This window comes from Pseudorca crassidens, chromosome 5 (genome assembly GCF_039906515.1).
Source record: "Pseudorca crassidens isolate mPseCra1 chromosome 5, mPseCra1.hap1, whole genome shotgun sequence".
In the NCBI taxonomy this organism is placed as follows: domain Eukaryota; kingdom Metazoa; phylum Chordata; class Mammalia; order Artiodactyla; family Delphinidae; genus Pseudorca; species Pseudorca crassidens.
The window spans coordinates 79,256,879-79,275,594 of record NC_090300.1 but is presented as its reverse complement, the minus strand read 5'-3'; the positions used below and the strand labels follow the sequence as shown (position 1 = coordinate 79,275,594).

The window sequence follows — 18,716 nt, the reverse complement described above, 5'->3', positions numbered from 1 at the left end:
CCAGCTCTCGAGCTCACATACCACTCCAGGAGGCCAAGGACTCCAGGTCGAGAACAGCTTTTCTGATGAAATGGATGGCAGACACTGGATCAATCGTCAAGAACCTCAAGAGCTGAATTATACACCACTGGTCAAAACGTGCAGAGTGCTCTGCAGAAGTGCTGTGGCTTTTGCTGGTGGTTCCCTTCCACAGAGAACTCTCCAAAGGACACCCAGAGAAATGACCTCCAGAAGGGCACGTTGAAATCTTCCTTCCAAACAGGAATGAACTGAAGGAAAGCTTGCTGAGTGGGCAAGATCCAAAGGGAAGAAGGAAGAGTGCTTTTTTCTCTTTTTAAGCCAAAATTTTAAAAAAGTACTCTCTATACCTATATAATGAAAGGCTTCAAATTGTTAATTATGAAAAAAGGAAGGAAGAAAGGAAGTTCTCATTATAAACGGGTCCCTGAAGATGAGTCCAATGTGCAGTCATGACCAAAAGCACAAATAAATATCAAATATATACATATAGGGAGAGCACAGGAAACAGAAAGGTTCCTTTCACTTTTGTACAAAACCATAAAGCCAGGTATACCTAGAACATAGGCCACAGGTCTGGTCACTGGACCTTCATGGAGACAAGGAAGATGCAGGCAATCCATAAAACTAGTAATTAAAACATGGGAGGGGCTTCCCTGGTGGCGCAGTGGTTGAGAGTCCACCTGCCGATGCAGGGGACGCGGGTTCGTGCCCCGGTCCGGGAAGATCCCACATGCCATGGAGCGGCTGGGCCCGTGAGCCATGGCCGCTGAGCCTGCGCGTTGGGAGCCTGTGCTCCGCAACGGGAGAGGCCACAACAGTGACAGGCCCACGTACCCCCCAAAAAACAAATGGACCTGGGGTTTTTGAGCACAAGCCACCCATTCTCCTTGCTTGACCCTGCGATAAACCTTTCTCTGCTCCAAACAAACAAACAAACAAAAAAAAAAGGTTCAGTATAAAAAAAGGAAAGCACAACACAGACATGCCCCAAATCCTCACTCGCCCACTTAGCTTCTCAGGCCTAACTTCATTAGAGCCACCATCTATATCCACCAGTTACGGCCTCATCAGATCGCTGAGTGCGCTTTCAAAACACTTTTATTCCCAGTAAATTGCATCATTTCATGACTTCAATGCACAGTGAGGTTTTATTGGACTCGGCAGGAATACCTGTCCAGCAAAGCAATGGCCTCAGAAATACAATTGTAAAAGTTACAACCGCTGGAAGTCACAAAAGGAAAATGGCTAGGGTTTCCCTGACCCTGAGGGCTCTGTGGAACACTGCTTCACCATCTCATTCTCATCAGTATTAAAAGCTCTGCCTTTTACTAACCAATTACGATGTACCACTACTTCACGTACGCCTCCATATATTGTGCTACGTAAGTACTTTATATCTATAATCTTGTTCCATCCTCACAGTAAAGCTATGAAGCAGTGTGCATACTTCTGTAGAGCTGGTGCTTCTTAATAAGAGGAGAAAATGCTTGGTCAAACTAACCTACAGTCACCACTTACGTTACTAAATGAGCGCCTGCTAAATACATCTAGGGTGAAATGTACCACGTTTCTAATCAGCAGACCAGCACTATTGATTATTTAATAATTGCCTTTCCTTGCTCATTTTCTGCCCTTGAAGCAGCCATTCAAAAATGTGAAGCCCATCCATTTGGGAGCAGAAAAAAACCTAAATTCCCTAATCTTTATAATAGGAGGTGAAAGGAACGCCTACTCCTCTGAGAACACTATATGGGTCACTTTCCCATCACAACACGACATACTGGAGCCTCAGGCACGCATCACAGTGCTCACCCCTGGCTTGGCTGCTATCCAGAACTTGCCAAAAATCTGGCAGGAGCGGCTGATATTTGGGAAAGATAGGCTAAATCTACAACCTTCTGAGTTATTTATATCCTCTTCCTTTACAAAGTGAAATCACCACGAAGCAATTTACCTGGACCACATTAGCTCAGCTACCCACAGAAACACTTCCATGAGTTGAGATCCATTATTACACCCTCAGCTCCTATTGAGAATCGACAGAGAATATCACCTTTTAAAGAACATCAGCACAGTGTCCACAAAACAGCAATTGAAGGCGTTTTCTGTTATGAGCCTCAACATTCCTCACATAAACATTCCTCTTAGAATGTACTGCCCCCAAAACACTGAAGCCTATGGGTGAAATTGTATACTCACTTTATCTGACAATAATAGCATGCCTCACCCGGTTTCCCTTTGTGCCCTGGCTTCCAGGAAGCTCAGTACTAAATTCAGTGCTCAGTTGTAGCCATTTTCACATAATTCAACATACACATATCTCTTTTTGCCTTTAAAAGGGAACTTTTTCCCCTATTAGTTGCTTTGCTTACTTTTCCCCCTAATTATCAAACAGTACATGGTCATTATAGAAAATATAAAAAGTACAGAAGGAAAAAAAGCAACAAAAGATCTAAAGCAGCAAGCAAAATGATTTCAAACAGCTTCCGATCTCTTTTTTTAAAATCTGAGTTAGCTGTCTGGGCTTTTACCTGCTTTAACACATACATTTATTAGCACGCAATTTATTTTTGGAAGCAGGTAACCCCTGACTACCTGAGCCTCAGAAGAGGTCGTGCTGTGTGTATGTTTCTATGTAGCAGAATGCGAAGTGAAAGGAGTCACCGAATACAAAGGCTGATGTGTTTGGAATAACAGATGCTGGAACTAGAAAGGATCTTTAGGATCAACTGATCTAATCCCTTCATGTTTCAAATAAGGACTCCCATCCTCCCCAGGCCAGGCTTCTGGCTGGAATCCTAGCGCTCACCTAGTGAGAAGCATCACTCATCTGACTGGTCCAAGTGCCACGACTTTCACTGGGTCACGTTTACTAGTGGACAGAGCAGCCAAGTGTCACAAAGCCCATGCCCCTACCCCATTCCCTCTTGGCTTCGATTCCCTACAGAGAGGCCAGTTGGGCTGGGTGACTCCCGGTCTGCCTCGGGCAAGTCCTGCTGGCTTTCTCAGCACTCCTGCCTGCATGCCTAACGCTCCTAGATCCTGTGCTCAGAAAATCTAAATCTCAAGATTTGGATTTTAGAGGAGGTAGGAGGTACACCGGAGCTCTGGTTAGCAGGGTAGCAGGGACCAGCCCAGTATTAAAAATAAAGCAGAGCTTCGTTTCCCATGTGGCTTCGGATCCTCGTTCATGTCCCCTCTGCATCCCTGCGGGGAGGAGAGCAGGGGCTGTCAGGCTAGATCCAGACAGTCCTGGATGCCTGGGTATCCCTTCATTTAACAGCACACAAAGCCCCCTCCAGTATCTAAGAGGGAGGTGGGACCCTACCTAGCACAGAACATCCAGTTCACTAAGAAGAAATAGAAATGCTCAGTGAAACTCAAAGAAGAGGAACGATATGGTAGAACTCTTCAAAAATTAAAAGTATAAGGTTCTAAAAGAATGAATGCTCAAGGAATTGGAGGGCTAATTATTTTTTTAATGTTAAAAAGTACAGGTGACTACAGAGTCAAGGCCAGGAGCTGGAAACATAGGCTGATTTTCAAATATACCACAGTATATATACCACAGTAGTGGGTTGAATTTAAAGTATAAATATTAAATGACCCTGACCAGAATCAAGTTTAGCTTCCTTTCCACCATTTCATAAAGCTGGTTGTAAACCACTGAACCACAGAACTTTGAAGCTGGAAAGGATCGTAGCTTTTATCCTATCTAACCAATGTTTAAGAATAATCTTAAAAACCAATCTCCTAAAAATATGAATCATAAATTACATATATACCCAGTCAGCAGGAAACTGTATACAGAGTATATGGAAGGGGAATGGGCTGCTTTAAATAGGCATTCCAGAAAGGGCCTCTGGGTTCTGTTTTTGCTTTGATGACATAAACCTGAACCCCTAGTCTTGGAAAGTACTTCTAAAAACCTCTGACCTATGAAAATTTTGAAATGGCAATTTCTGAAGCCACCTATTTCCCAAGAATATTTCCAGCCCTCTCGGTCCTGCTCCCTATGGCACGGAGATGAAAACACAAGAAGCACGCACAGGCTCGGTATAAAACCTTGGAAAAGAGACACAGTGGGCAGAGTTTCCAACATCGGCCTGTGGCTGGATGAACCCTGTGATATTTGGGTACATGCTCACCCCCTTACTCATCAACTGTACCTCACTGTGGGGCAGGGGAACCTAACTAAGAGAAGTAATAAACACAATCTGTGTCTTCAAGCAGATTACAGGCTATCTGGGTAGAAGGCATCAGATAAGCTGGTGTGACAAGGTACATGGCACAGAGGCTCAGAGGGTTGACAAAAGGCTCAGTGGAGATGGAAGGCCTGCACAGAGACATAACTGATGACTAGGGGTTGGAATGCAGAGAGGCCAGCGCTCCACTGCTGCAGTCTTGCAAACACCTGCCCGTATAGTTTTTCTGAAATGATGCCCAGAAAAATGTCTATCTATGTTATCTTTGCCATTGAAAGAAACATTTTTGCAATAATGAAGAAATACAAATATAACTCCTCATCAAGTGAAACAATGTTCACCATTTCATTCACCCCAGAACGTGGCCCCTTGTGCAAGACCACACACCAGCCGCACTCAGTCTTTTTTATGTGTATATGTGTGGGGAGACGGGAAAAGCAGGGGTTGGTGGATGGAAAGGCCTAGAGCAGCCACCAGACCAACTATTATTTTCCTCCTTATACAGTTAAAGAAAATACATTTTAGACATGAACTTCAACACTGAGATAAATTGGGCAGGTTGTACTTTGAACCAATACTTTGCATTGGTGCTTAAAGTCCTTTCCCCTCAGCCCCTGTGATGAGCATGTAACTAGCTGGCTATCCGGGGCTATTTATTTCTATTCTGAATGACTTCAGAGGGTGCAGCTGGGATAGCAGTACTCACATGCGGACTGGTCTGAGGGAGGGAAGTGAGCCAGTGTCCTGGAAAGAGGCAGCCAGGAGAGCTCTGGTCCTGAGGAATTTCTCTGCCTGGGGAGTGTGGTCTCTTCTCCCCCCTCCACAGCAGGAAGAGAAGACTGGGTCAAAACTGAAGTGGCAGCCACCTGGGTGTGCACAGTCACTTCTTCAGGGAGCCCCTGCCCCCTTGCCGGCGAACCCCAGGATGTTCCGCTTTCCGTGTGAGGAGGGGCGGTTCTTCCTTCTGACCCTGAACTGCTGGACGGCAGGCGATGCCTTCCCAAGGCTGAAAGCAGACAGCAACAATTAAAATTCCACCAGCAGACTTCCAAATGTCTGAACAATCTTTGAGTGGGCTCACCTCTGACCTCTATAAAATAGACACGAGAAGAAATTAGGAGCCATTGTTCATTCTATGAAAAATCACCTCCTGAAGGAGGGACCACAAACCAAGACAAAGACTGTTTTCAGATCTCACAAACAAAGATTCTGCATTTTGTGGTAAAATTATCAGCAGAGGGGCACAATGAAGCTAAGTATCAGACGATAAAGAACCAGAGGTGGGCTTCTGATCATCATGACTCATCACTCACATTCCACAAAGTTGGTCCCAGAATTCACTTGAATTTAACATAAACAAAATTCCCACTATCTGGATGACCAACAAACCCAGGCTGCGTCACAGGCAGTTTCTAAGCTCTATATCCATCATTCACGAATGGAACTTTAAATACTGTCCTATGTACTCTTTACAGAATTGAGTCCCCCAAACAGACCTCCCATCACTAGGGTGTGAAACCATGGGGTCATCTTTGATGGCTTCAGCCTCTACTTTTAGGCCATCACATCACCAAGCTGTATCGATTTTATCAAGTCTTCACCAATCCCTTCCTCTCCATCCCTGAGGCCAGCAGGCCACATGTTAGCACCTGGTATCTGGATTTCTGTGTCTGCCTGGGTGGTCCCCTGGACTCCAGGTTCCTTCTGCCCCATCTCTCACCCCAGACATCTTATACCCACATGCCAAGTGAACCCTGCCCGAATTCACTTTAATCATGTCACTGCCTGTTCGAAAACCTCCAGTGACTTTTCCCACCACACCAAATCAGAACTGCTTGGTTTTCAAAGTCCTCAGTAATTGTGCCTAACCCCACCCCATGACTGTCCTACCCGCAGCTCCTCTCCTCTGTGTGTGACTTATGCCCGCCCCGAGGGAGGCTGCTGGCCTTGCCACCCACGAAGAGGCCACACTTCTCTTCCTTCCTCTGTATCTTTGCTCATATGGTCCAGGCATCCCACTCCTCAGCCACCCTTCCCACCAATACAGGCTTAGGCACAAATCTCAGCTCTGAAACCTGTTAACTGTTTGACCTGCACACGTTGGACTGATTAATTTCTCTAGCTTCAGTTTCCGAATTCCTAAAATGAGAGTAACGTGACCTCACCACTGGCTGTGAGAATTGAGAGACATGTTGGTATAGCGTAGGTACTAGCTGGTGCTAGATTTCTTTGTCTTCCCTTCCTCAGTCAAATCCTGCTCGTCCAGCCCCAGCCCCTTCTTGAAATCCTTTGCTAGAAATGGCAAACCACAGAGCTGTGCGGACCGCAGCGAGAACAGCCATCTGAGCTACGTTAACACGAACACGCAGCCAAGCAGCCCACCAGACCCGGTACCCGGGAGACTGCAGCGTGTGGCAGGACCGCCGCTGTTGTGTGGATTCAGTCTGTGCAGCGTGTGGCAGGACTGCCGCTGTTGTGTGGATCCAGTCTGGCCATGGAATGTAGATTCCATGGCACTGGTCAGGCCACTCAGCAAAACTGCACCCTCACCTGGTCTAGGCTTACAACTCCGTGAACCACAGGGAGCCCCAGGTGGAGCCTGAGGCACAGGTCTGGTTCACCCTGGCCCAGGACCCGTGGCTGGGCACTGCGGCTCAGGATGGGGGAAGGCAGAGACCAGCAGACATTAGGTTTTCCAGGACTGGACATACATGCGTGACATGAGTGTCGTCAGCCTAAACTCACCTAAGGTGCTGCTCTGGGAAGTCGGAGCGGCTGCTCTCTCAGGCCCAACAGGGGAAGTGGTGACATCTGTCCTCCTTGAAGAGTCACTTCTTCCTGTAGCTGCTGTTTCAGTTTGTGGAGGGAAGTTTCCTGGAGCATCTGAAGAAGCGTGGCTCTTCCTGGGGGTCTGAACCATCACATCCTCTTTCGCAACCACTGTTGAAAAGTCCACTTGATTCTGATCAAAGGTAATATTTTCTGTGTGGGGTTGTTCAGTGTTGCTTTCTAGCCAGTGGTTTTTTACAGCAGCTGAAACAATAGGAAAATGGATCAGTGAGGACTTGTTGGCTTCTGAAAAGAGAAGTAAACCTTCAGAAAAGGTATATGAGCAGATATATCAGGAGAAGTGGATTCAAGGAGAATGATCTCACCTTTCTTTTTTCCAACAGTAATTATTCTTGCAATCCAGGGGAAGAAATTATGAAGCAACAATACTATATAGGGTTAAATTTTATAACAAGTGGAATAAGTGATGAAAATTGATAGAAAGAGACCAATTTGAAGTTATTGCTGATCACATGGGTCCTTGAAAAAACCCATTTTTATTTTCCCATTTGGGAATGATATTTTTCTTTCTGCTTAGGATCGGGGGCTGTTGAGAAAGCTCTGCAGGGATGAATGAAGTCACTTCTATCTATACGAGTCAGGCAAAAATGTCCAACCATCGGACCAGTAAAGCCTGCAGGCAGAACCTACAGTTCAACTCAAAATATCATATGCACATGGGTGCACACACACACACACACACAATCCCAAAGGAGCAAGTTATCTTCTAGATCAGCCCTGTCCAAGAGATGTATAAAGTAAGCCACAAATGCAAGCCACATAGGTAACTTTAAATTCTGTAGTAGCCGCAGTTTTAAAAGTAAAAAGAAACGGGTGAAATTAACTTTAATAAATATTTTATTTACTCCAACATACTCAAAATGGTACTTCAATATGTAATTGATATAAAAATTACTGAGATATTTTGCATTCTTTTTTTAGTATTAAATCTTTAAAATCCAGAGAGTATTTTGCTGGCCACACTTCAAGAGCAGGCTAGCCACATGTGGCTAGTGGCTGCTATATGGACAGTGCAATTCTAGAGCAATGGTTCTCAACACTGTCCCCACGCTGGTCCACTCCAACCTGAAGCAGTGGCTCACTTACTGGAGTTGGAGGGGTGGTGATTATAAATTCTTCCATAAAGAGATTCTGACACACTTTCCTAAGGGAATCATTTCCTCCCCGAGCCCCTTGAGAATTACTGTTTTCATGCTTCCTATTCTTTTTCCTGTAAGTGATAATTAACAGAAGCTTCCTAAGGAGGAGGGAGCTTCCTAGGCATCTGGGCTCCTCTGGGGCCCAGGCCCAGACAGGCAAGGTCCACAATCAGCTAGAAATGGGATGTGGAGGGGTGTTTCTGGGGCAGCCACCAAGTCCACAAGTTCAACTTGGGACTCTGGGGTTATGGACACATGTAACCTTTGTTCTTCCTCTCTGAGCTGCAAAGGCAAGCTGGCCTCCAAAGAGGAAGGGAAAGGATTTGAGGATGCCTTCTCTACCCTCTTGGTCAACTTGGCACAATGAGAGAAGTTATTCTCAAAAGAAGCCAGAAAAAAAGTGATTGTGGGGAGGCAGAAGGGACTTAAAACCCATGCTCCAAAACTGGTAAGCCATGAGCAAAGGGAAGGAACTGTATTTAGCTCTATTACAGACTCAAGATGAGTGTGAGACTTGGCCAATGGTGAGCGTGGCTGGGCCTCTGGAAGCAGCCACGTCCCCTTCTTCAGGGAACAAAGGATGGATATCCCAAGATCCAGTCAGCTCAAGGAATTCCAGCCTTCAAAAGGAAAAGAGTGGCCACATGAAGACAGGACATGGTTAGCCCTGAACCATGTTGTCTCCCTGGAGGGTTGACTAAAAATGGAAGGCAGGAAAAATGCACTCTATAAACAAAACTGAAAGGTAGACAATAGTCCTGCAGTATCCTGAATAACCCTGCACTAACAACAACTAAAAATGCTGAATAAAATGTTTTTTTTTTTTTAAAAAAAATACTTCTAAATGCATTGCTGAGTTGGCACACAAATCTTGTGAGGTCAAAAATGAACCGAGAGTTCGAATTCAGAGAGTTGAGCTAACTCTGAAGCTGGCAGCTGCCCTGGGGCACCTGCTCAATATTTGTGACCTTGAACTTCTGTTCTGATGGCCACAGGGATGCAGGAGATAAGAGACAAAATTCTTAAGGAGGGAGTCTGAGAGGAAACTCCTATATGAAGTTAGGACCAGGGCTATACCTTGGATGTAAGGCAAATAGAAACAAACCTGCCCTGCAGAAGAGGACAGCAAGGGAATCTGGAAAAATAACTCTCACTCAAGAATTTATAACCATAAAGCTAGCCCTCACATGAGGGTGCAGCACAAAGTCACAATACCTGTGTGGTCTAAACCTCAAGCCAAGGGTGTGTTTAAAAGTGGTCCTATAGGGCTTCCCTGGTGGCGCAGTGGTTGAGAGTCCGCCTGCCAATGCAGGGGACGCGGGTTCGTGCCCCGGTCCAGGAAGATCCCACATGCCGCGGAGCGGCTGGGCCCGTGAGCCATGGCCGCTGAGCCTGCACGTCTGGAGCCTGTGCTCCACAACGGGAGAGGCCACAACAGTGAGAGGCCTGTGTACCGCAAAAAAAAAAAAAAAAAGTGGTCCTATAGAGATTACCATACTAAGTGAAGTAAGTCAGACAGAGAAAGACAAATATCATATGATATCACTCATATGTGGAATCTAATCTTTTTTTTTTGTCATGCCTCACAGCATGTGGGATCTTAGTTCCCTGACCAGGGATCGAACCTGCCTGCGCTGCATTGGAAGTGCAGAGTCTTAACCACTGGATCGCCAGGGAAGTCCTAGAATCTAATTTTTAAAAAATAATACAAATGTACTTATTTACAAAACAGTCTTACAGATATCGAAAACAAACTTATGGTTGTCAAAGGGGAAATGTATGGGGGAGGGATAAATCAGGAGCTTGGGATGAACATACACACACTACTATGTATAAGATAGGCAACCAACAAGGACAACTGTATAGCACAGGGAACTCAACCCAATATTCTGTGATAACCTATAAGAGAAAAGAATCTAAAAAAGAATGAATATATATATATATGTATAACTGAATCACTTTGCTGTACACCTGAAATTAACAACACTGTAAATCTAGTATACCCCAATAAAATTAAAATTTTTAAAACAGTAGTCCTGAACCTTGTGAATACACTAAAAACGAGTGAACTATATACAGGCATACCTCATTTTATTGCGCCTCACAGATACTGCATCTCTTACAAATTCAAAGTTTGTGGTAACCCTGTATCAAGCAAGTCTATTGGTACCAACAGCATTATTTTTAACTGAGATACGTACAATGTATCTTTTAGACATAATGCTATTGCATACTTAACATACTACAGTATGGTTTAAACATAACTTTTTTTTTTTTTTTTTGCGGTACACGGGCCTCTCGCCACCGTGGCCCCTCCCGCCACAGAGCATAGACTCCGGACGAGCAGGCTTAGCGGCCATGGCCCACGGGCCCAGCCGCTCCGCAGCACGTGGGATCCTCCCAGGCCGGGGCACGAACCCGCGTCCCCTGCATCAGCAGGTGGACTCTCAACCACTGCGCCACCAGGGAAGCCCTAAACATAACTTTTATACGCACTAGGAAACCAAAAATTTCATGTGACTTGCTTTATTGTGATATTCGCTTTATTGCAGTGGTCTGGAATTGAACCCACAATATCTCTGAGGTATGCCTGTACTTTAAAAGGCTGAATTTTATGGTATATAAATTATATCTCAAACCACACACACACACACACACACACACACACACACACACACACACACACACACACACACACGCATATTCTGTTACTGGGGAGGAACCGTGATCCTGATATACAGTGCCTCTGGGTACTTGGCAGAAACAAATGTGAATTCTCTCTAGATAAACATACCTTTAATCCAATTTTATTATTTACTGATAAAATCCTAGGGAATAAGAGATCACAGTAAAAAAAAAAATCACAAAATAAACATGAAAAAGGCATCTGTAGGCAAAAGTCAGCAAACTAGACAAGCAAAGACTTCAACTACTAGAATTATCAGACAAAGAATGTAAGTAAATAAAACTCCATGAAAAGAGATAAGAAATTGAAAATGAGAGAAAAAGAGACTATACATAACGGCCAAAATATATGAAAGAAATCTGAATGGAAATTCTAGAATTGAAAAAATAATAATAATTAAAATTAGGAAACTTAACAGATTAGATACGGCTGAAAAGAGAATTAAGAATTACAAGACAGATGACAAGAGAATGCTGAGATGATATGAAAATACAGAAACTATGAAAAAGAGGTGAAGAGACAAGGAAGATAGAGTGAGAAAGTCCAACATATATCTAATTGGAGTTCTAGGAGGGGAAATGATAAAAAGGAGAAACGGCTATATTCAAAAAGGTAATGGCAGACTTCCCTGGTGGTGCAGTGGCTAAGAATCCGCCTGCCAATGCAGGGCACATGGGTTCAAGCCCTGGTCCAGGAAGATCCCACATGCCGCGGAGCGGCTGGGCCCGTGCGCCACAACTACTGAGCCTGTGCTCTAGACCCCACGAGCCACAACTACTGAAGCCTGCAAGCCACAACTACTGAGCCTGCGTACCACAACTACTGAAGCCCACGTGCCTAGAGCCCGTGCTCCGCAACAAGAGAAGCCACCACAATGGGAAGCCCGAGCACCGCAACGAAGAGTAGCTCCCTGCTCGCCACAACTAAAGTCCACACGCAGCAATGAAGACCCAACACAGCCAAAAATAAATTAAATTAAATTAAAAAAAAAAAGGAAGAAAACAAGACAGCAAATCCTGGATAACAATAGCACATAAGTTGGAAGGGGATGATCAGATTCATGTTGTATTGGAGAAGGTAACTTTAAGCTGTGTCAAAAATGCACTTTAAAGTTCCTCATGCTGACCCTAAAGAATAAAAGTGGTAGAGCTTGGAATGATATAAAATTTCCACTGAGAGAAATCAATGAACATTGCCTAAAACCAAAACCAAAAAAAAAATAAAAAACAATAAACAGTAACATAAGCATGTTATTTAGAGATATGGACATAATTCCTAAAAGAATCAGTTGAAAGGGCTGAAAGTGGGAAGCAGAAAATGACAATGGTAGGAGTGGTCAGGGTTTTTATAATAGCCTTATAAAACATATTTGATCTTTAAAGCATGCATAAGTTTGATAAAAATAAAAATTAAATTTTACAAGACAAGCCCCTGATGTCACTGGCCTGGGATTCCAAAAGAACAGTATCCCACTGCCCCCTGTTTAGCTCTGGATGTGCCTCTACTCCTCTGATTGCGTATGAACTGTTCCTCAGAAAAGGGATTAACAAACCACGCAGGATGGGGCAGGCAGCACCCCAGGCCACACTCTCTGCCGTTCAAGGTCTTGTTTGATTGTGAACATCAAGTGCTTTACACCATTCCAGGCTGTATCTCAGGAAGAACAATGAGTCAAACGCTAAAATATTTACTTTAGTCCAAGGACGAGTCCTTGCAGAAGCCCTGAGTTGTTTAGGGCTCCTGTGGTTGAATTTTTGTTTGTGGTGTGGCTCCCTATTCAGCACAGGTGTAAACCCTGAGCGGGAGAGCAATTCAGAGTAAAGTGCACAGGACTGGACAGGGACCTACCACATGCAGGGGAAGGTATCAGGGAACCTGCTCTTCCTCTTTGTGGAGAAGAGAAATTGGCCCTCGAGAAAGGAGAAGGTATGCCTCAGGCTGCGGAGCCTGGGCCAGCTGGGCAGTGAAGAGAAGAGGCTGTGTGCCACCAGCACTCAGGGGCAGCCTTGGGGGTTAGGAAGGGGCGTCCCGAGGCTCCGGAGAGGCTGGCACTCCTCACCTCATCCATCCCTCTCCCCAGAGGGTCAGCGGCGATTGCTCAAGCCCCACTCGCATCCTGCGGCACCCGAGCCACACCAACCAGCCTCATACTGGAGTTTAGATGTCCCAATTTCCCAGGTGTCTTTTGAGCTGGAAATACCATCCTTCCCTCTGCACTCAGCCCCCTGTGTCAGGCCATCACTTTCCCTTGTACCATGAATGGAGATTAAATTAACAAGAGAGTTTTACTGCTTTGCCTGTTTTTGTTTTTTTTTTCCAAGTTGACAACTTCCACTTCTGTAATGTCTTAATGTTCCAAAACATCTGTTTGTGAACCAACAACATCAGGGATGCTAGCACGGCCCAGGAGTAGGATTTCCTAATTAGCAGCTGCTACAGAGTCAACTCCTCGCCACCCACCCCATGATTTGGGGTTTTTCAGCTTACATTGTTCCTGAGCAGTGTAGTGGGTGTTTGCGGGGAGTGTGCCGTCATCCAAAGAGGCAATTTCTTCCCAGTGGCCCGGCCGCCCCCATGCTGCACCATCTACCGCTGCGCGGCCCCGTGTCAAATGCCGCCAGCTACACTCCCGCTTCTGGGGCCCAGTGTTGAAGCACAAGCGCTTTATTTTCGTTTCCCTCCATTTAGGTTCAGATCTCCCTACCCAGTGCTAAGTGTTTTCACCTGTGTTATCTCATTTGCTGCACGTGACAGCTGGTCAAGTAGGTGTCATGGCACATGGAGAGACTGAGGGCAGAAAGACTGATTGTTCAAGGTCACAGGCTCAACAGCAGAGAGAAAAGAATCTGAACCCAGGTCCCCTTCCATCGCACCCCCACTTATTCGGTGACACGGGGCCTCCAAGGCACTAACCAATGAGCAGGGCCAAAGAAAGTCTCACCAGCCTCCAAACTTCAGCCTTAAACCCCACTGCACTCCCTGTTTCTAAGAGGAATGAGACGGTGCCTATCACGTGGGCTTTGGAATCGGACAGACTTGGCTTGATGGCAGCTGCATGTTATTAGCTGGAAGACGGAGCAAGAGGACTTCGAAATTAGCTTCTAACTCAGAGATGAATTTCACGGGTAATGAAAAGAATGATAACAAAGAAGTAGTGCCTGGCTGGAGAATGAATTTATGGGAGAAGAAAAACCTGTTTTCAAAATATGAAGTTTGGGCTGATGTTATAACTTCCAGGTGGAAATGTGTGACGGGCAGTTAAGATGTGGGCTATTGATCAGGAGGAAGGACAAAGAGGTGGCAGATGAAGGGGAAAGTAGGGGTCAAGGACTGAATTGAGGGGAAAACTTGAATCTGGCGGGAGGACAAGAGCCAGTGAAAGACACACGGATGACAAGGGAAGGACAGGATGACATTAAAAGTAGGAGTCAGGAAGGCTGTGCATGCAGAGATACAGCAGACAGAGGCCATGGACACCAGGCCTGCAAAAAGTCCAGAGATGAGTCAACCAAAGTCCCCAGGACTTTCCCGAGTGTCGCTCGGAAGATGGAAGATGGTCAGATGGCGAGGGGTTAAGGTTCACGAGGGACAGGTTCTGGAAGATGAGACACTGACCCCTAGCTGCAGAATTCCCCATTCCTGTCCCCCCACCTCAACTTGGGATCCTCAACTTGGGAAACACTCTTCAGAGTGCTGTGGAGCTGGGTGCCTTGAATCTGCACGGTTGTATCTCAGAACTATGATAGCAGGTTTCTTTGTAATTTTAAAAGATTTTCCTGAAATTCAACGGCTCACACAGGGAGGGAAGAAAAGAGACTTTAAAAAGATAGAGACTGTAACCCCCCCCCCCGCCCCTTTCTTTTTAATCCCTTTGGTGTGATGGATGTGGAAACCACAAGAGGAGGAGGATACTGTTCACAGGAACTTTAAGGGAGAAGGAAATTAGGCTCCTATTCTCAGAGATGAACTTAAGAAATCCCACACGTTCACAACTGCAAAGCACTTTTTACAGGATGATTTCGGGGGGGGGGCAAGTTATCCTGTTAGATCCTGACATTCTGAGTGGCAGGTAGGATAGGAATTCTTGCACCATCTTATAGAAGAAAAAAACTGACGGAGGCTCAGTACTGAGGTCACTCGCCCAGAATAACCCAGAAAATAAGTGGCAGAGCAGAGACTAGAGGCCACCTCTTTCATTCCAGTACCTTTCCTAATTAACACACCCACATGGACACCAGGATGGACCAAGAGGGAAGCCCAGCCAGCTCTTCCCAAACTAATGGATGGTGTGTGTGGCCTGCTTCGCCAGCTAGCACCCACAGGGCTTCGCATCATTCATTCTGGGCAGAATTGGGAAATCGGCTGGGTTGGCTGTGGTACCCCCATCCCTCTCCAGAGGCGACCTCTGTCCTCAGGGACCCCAGCAACCAACTACTCTGACCCTCACATGACAGGACTGGGGCCCAAAGGGGTAGTAACAGTTCCAAATCCACAATGTGGTCAGTGAGTGGCATTTACAAATTTTTTTAAATGTTCACTTTCACACTCATTAGGATAGCTATTATCACAAACGTGAAAAATAAGAAGTGTTAGCGAGGATGTGGAGAAATTGGAACCTAAGTGCTTTGCTGGTGGGAATGTAAAATGATGCAGTTACTGCGGAAAACATTTTGGTGGTTCCTCAAAAACTGAGACATAGAATTACCAGATGTTCCGGCAATTCCACTGCTAGGCATATATACAAAAGAACTGACAGCAGGGAATCAGATATGTGTATACCCACGTTCATAGCAGCATTATTCACAATAGCCAAAAGGTGGAAGCAACCCAAGTGCCCATCAACGGGTAGATGGATAAACAAAATGTGGTATATGCATACAATGGAATATTATTCAGCCTTACAAGGGAAGGAAATTCCGACACATGTTACAACATGGGTGAACCTTGAAAACATTATGGTAAGTGAAATGAGCCAAACGCAAAAGGAAAAATATTACATAAGTCCACTTATCTGAGGTACCTAGAATAGGTAAAGTCATAGAGACAGAAAGTAGACTAGAGGTTAGCAGGGGCTGGAGGGAGGGAGGAATGGGGAATTATTACTTAATGAGTTTCTATTTGGAAAATGAAAACTTTCTGGAAAGGGGTGGTGGTGATGCTTGTGTAACATTGTGAACGTAATCAACGCCAGTGAACTGTACACTTAAAGTGGTAAAAATGGTAACCGTTACGTTACATATATTTTACCACAATAAAAAATGCATATAAGCATCAACCCCACACAAGACACGGTAGAATCTGCTCCAAGGAGCTTCCTGCTTCCAAGAGAGCTGAACCACGGGAATAAATCCCTGTGGTGCTGCTGGAGTGTAGGAAGCGGCCCAGCAAGGCAGAGGGGGCGCCCGGGGAGTCTGGAAGGCACAGGGCTAAGACCAGAATCCCATCCTCCCTCCCCCAGCTGCCGCCCCCTCCTCCAAACACCCCCGGCCTTCCATAGCAGAGCCCTCATGGCCTCCCTGTCTGCACCCCAGGAATCCTCCAAATGAGGGGGATTTCAGGCCAGATGGCCGGCGGCAGGATATTTTGGGGCAGGCAGGAACCTTGGGCGCTCGGGGGGAGGGTGGCTGCAACCTCACCAGAAAGGCAGCCGCCTACTCAGCTCGGCCACTCTGGGCAGTGTTTTGAAACGCTGCTGCGGATGTAATGATTCTGGGTGGAGGACATTTAGGAGCCAAATGAGTTTGTGTGAACAAAAGACTCAGCTCTCGATCTGGACTGTCCAGGGCTCTCGGGGAGTTTCGTTTCCTTCCTTGTTCTTACCCTGAAAGGAGCGGCCCCAAGAAAAAACATACACATTGAGAAGTGTTTGGACTTAAACTCCGATGATGTGATTTTTAAAAAGATTCCCCTGGAACAGCCCCTCGTAATGAAAAGCATGAAGTTTACAAGGCACATTATCCTCCCCTCCCCGTGAGAGAGTGAGCTTTTGTCCAGATGCCCATCCTCCAGGACAAAAGGCTGAGCCGTGACCCAGAGTCGGCTGACCTGGGGCCCCTGGGTCTGGGGTCAGGCTTCCAGAAAGGGAATCACCCCTGAGGCGGCCTCAGGGGCACTAAGGAAAGAGGCTGCCTATCCAGGCAGGAATGAAAGATGAAGGACCTTGGTATGACCTCATGCTCCTTGCTTTAAAAATAATTCTATAGGTTTAAGGGGAAAAAAAAGGACCTTGAGAAACAGACCTAGGGTCAAAGGTCAGAAGATTCCCATTCAATTAAATAAGTAAACAAAAAGGCTTTCTGTGGGGGGCCTATACCTTGTGCCTCGGTTTTCTTTGCCCCTCTTACCCTCTGAAAAATAAACGCCCATGGAGGGGCTGAAGAAGAGGCTCCTTAGCAAAGAGGCAGTTTTGAGAAAGAGGCAGAAGCAAGCGGCGGCAGAGGTGAAGGTCGGGGCCGGGGGTGGGAGCCCGGGGAGCCAGCCTCCCTGCCTCCCGCGAGGTCACCCTGACATTCGCTCACACCCAAAGAGGAAGCCTGGTGGCAGGGCTCCACCAAAGGAGGCCTGCCAGGTTAGTGAAACAATAAAGAGGCAAGGAAAACATCCTGGTTCCGAGGAGGAAGGGGGAGAGGCGTGGGAAGGGGGCAGGAAGCGCCGCTACCGGGGCGGCGGGCGAACTGAGCCAGACGCCGGTGCCTTTACACGTTCTGGGGTCCATTTACTCCACTGACTTGTAAGAAGTGGCCCAGGACTTTAAGGAAACCAGAGAAGCATCATTTGTCTGGAAAGTTTACAGCATTAGAAAATGTACACATTGGACCGATGCTGAGGCCTGGACTGGGGAAGGGGAGGAAGGTGGTCACCAAGGTCACTGCCTCTCAAGGGACGGGGGGCGGGGGGCGGGGGGCGGGGGGGGAGGGGCGGGCTCAGCGTGGGAACGCGAGGAGCCCGCAGGGGTTTAAGTAAAATCTATTTCAGAAGATACATTAAAGGTTTACTGATAGCCTTTTAAAATTAAGATTGGGAAACATGACACTCGATTCAAACATAACCATTATTTAAAAAATCAAGTTGTATGCCACAGCCAATGAAGAAAAAAGATAAAATAGAGGGAGAAGAAAGGAAGGGGGCTGAAAAGAGAAATAAAAGGGGGAAACTTACAGAGGGAGGGAGAAATAAAGCTAGGGAGAATGTTTTTTAAAAAGATGCCCACCAGAGTAGGGTAATGATTGGCTATTATTATGGCAGCCAAATGAGGGGAGCACTTGCTCCCTGCAGGCACGTGCTCAGCATTTCGCAGGGACCGTCCCCGTTAATCCTCTTGGCAATCCTGGGAGGTAGGTACCATTATTATCCTTATTTTCTGATAAGGACACTGAGGTATAGTGAGATAAGTAAATTGGCCAAGGTTGCACGGCAAACAGTAGCGCTTGGTATCAACCCAGGTCTGTCTGACTCCAAAGATCAATTTAAAAAGACAGAAATAAAGAATGAAGGATAGGAGAGGAAGGAGCAAAACAAAGACAGCTTCTGAAAGGGAAAGAGGAAAGGGCTGAGGAGGACCTCCTGGTGTGCTTCCAGGATGACCTCCAAGGGACTCCGGGGTCCACACTGCGGCTTCACAACCCAAATGGGGTGACACGCCTTGACAGCCTAGGTCACCCACTGTCCAAATGGAATTATGTGTACTTAATTCCATCTGATTAACAAGTGATGGGATTTAGGAGGAGGAAGGAAGAAAGGGAGGATGGGAGGAACGAAGGGAGGGAAGAGTCCACACTTATTACCTGTGAGTGAGAAAAGGCAATGAGACAAAGA

General features: G+C 46.2%; 1 protein-coding gene across 4 annotated transcripts in view; it reads right to left on the bottom strand.

Annotated features, from left to right (window-relative positions):
• HEG1 (heart development protein with EGF like domains 1) overlaps positions 1-18,716 on the bottom strand; it is an 82,266-nt gene that overhangs the window by 50,523 nt on the left and 13,027 nt on the right. For all 4 annotated transcript variants that reach the window (XM_067738636.1, XM_067738637.1, XM_067738639.1 and 1 more), the window contains exons 2-3: positions 6,972-7,259; positions 4,933-5,232 (exon numbers count right to left, since the gene is read on the bottom strand). In XM_067738636.1, the coding sequence (XP_067594737.1) occupies positions 4,933-5,232; positions 6,972-7,259 (588 nt within the window). The remainder of the gene's footprint in view (positions 1-4,932; positions 5,233-6,971; positions 7,260-18,716) is intronic.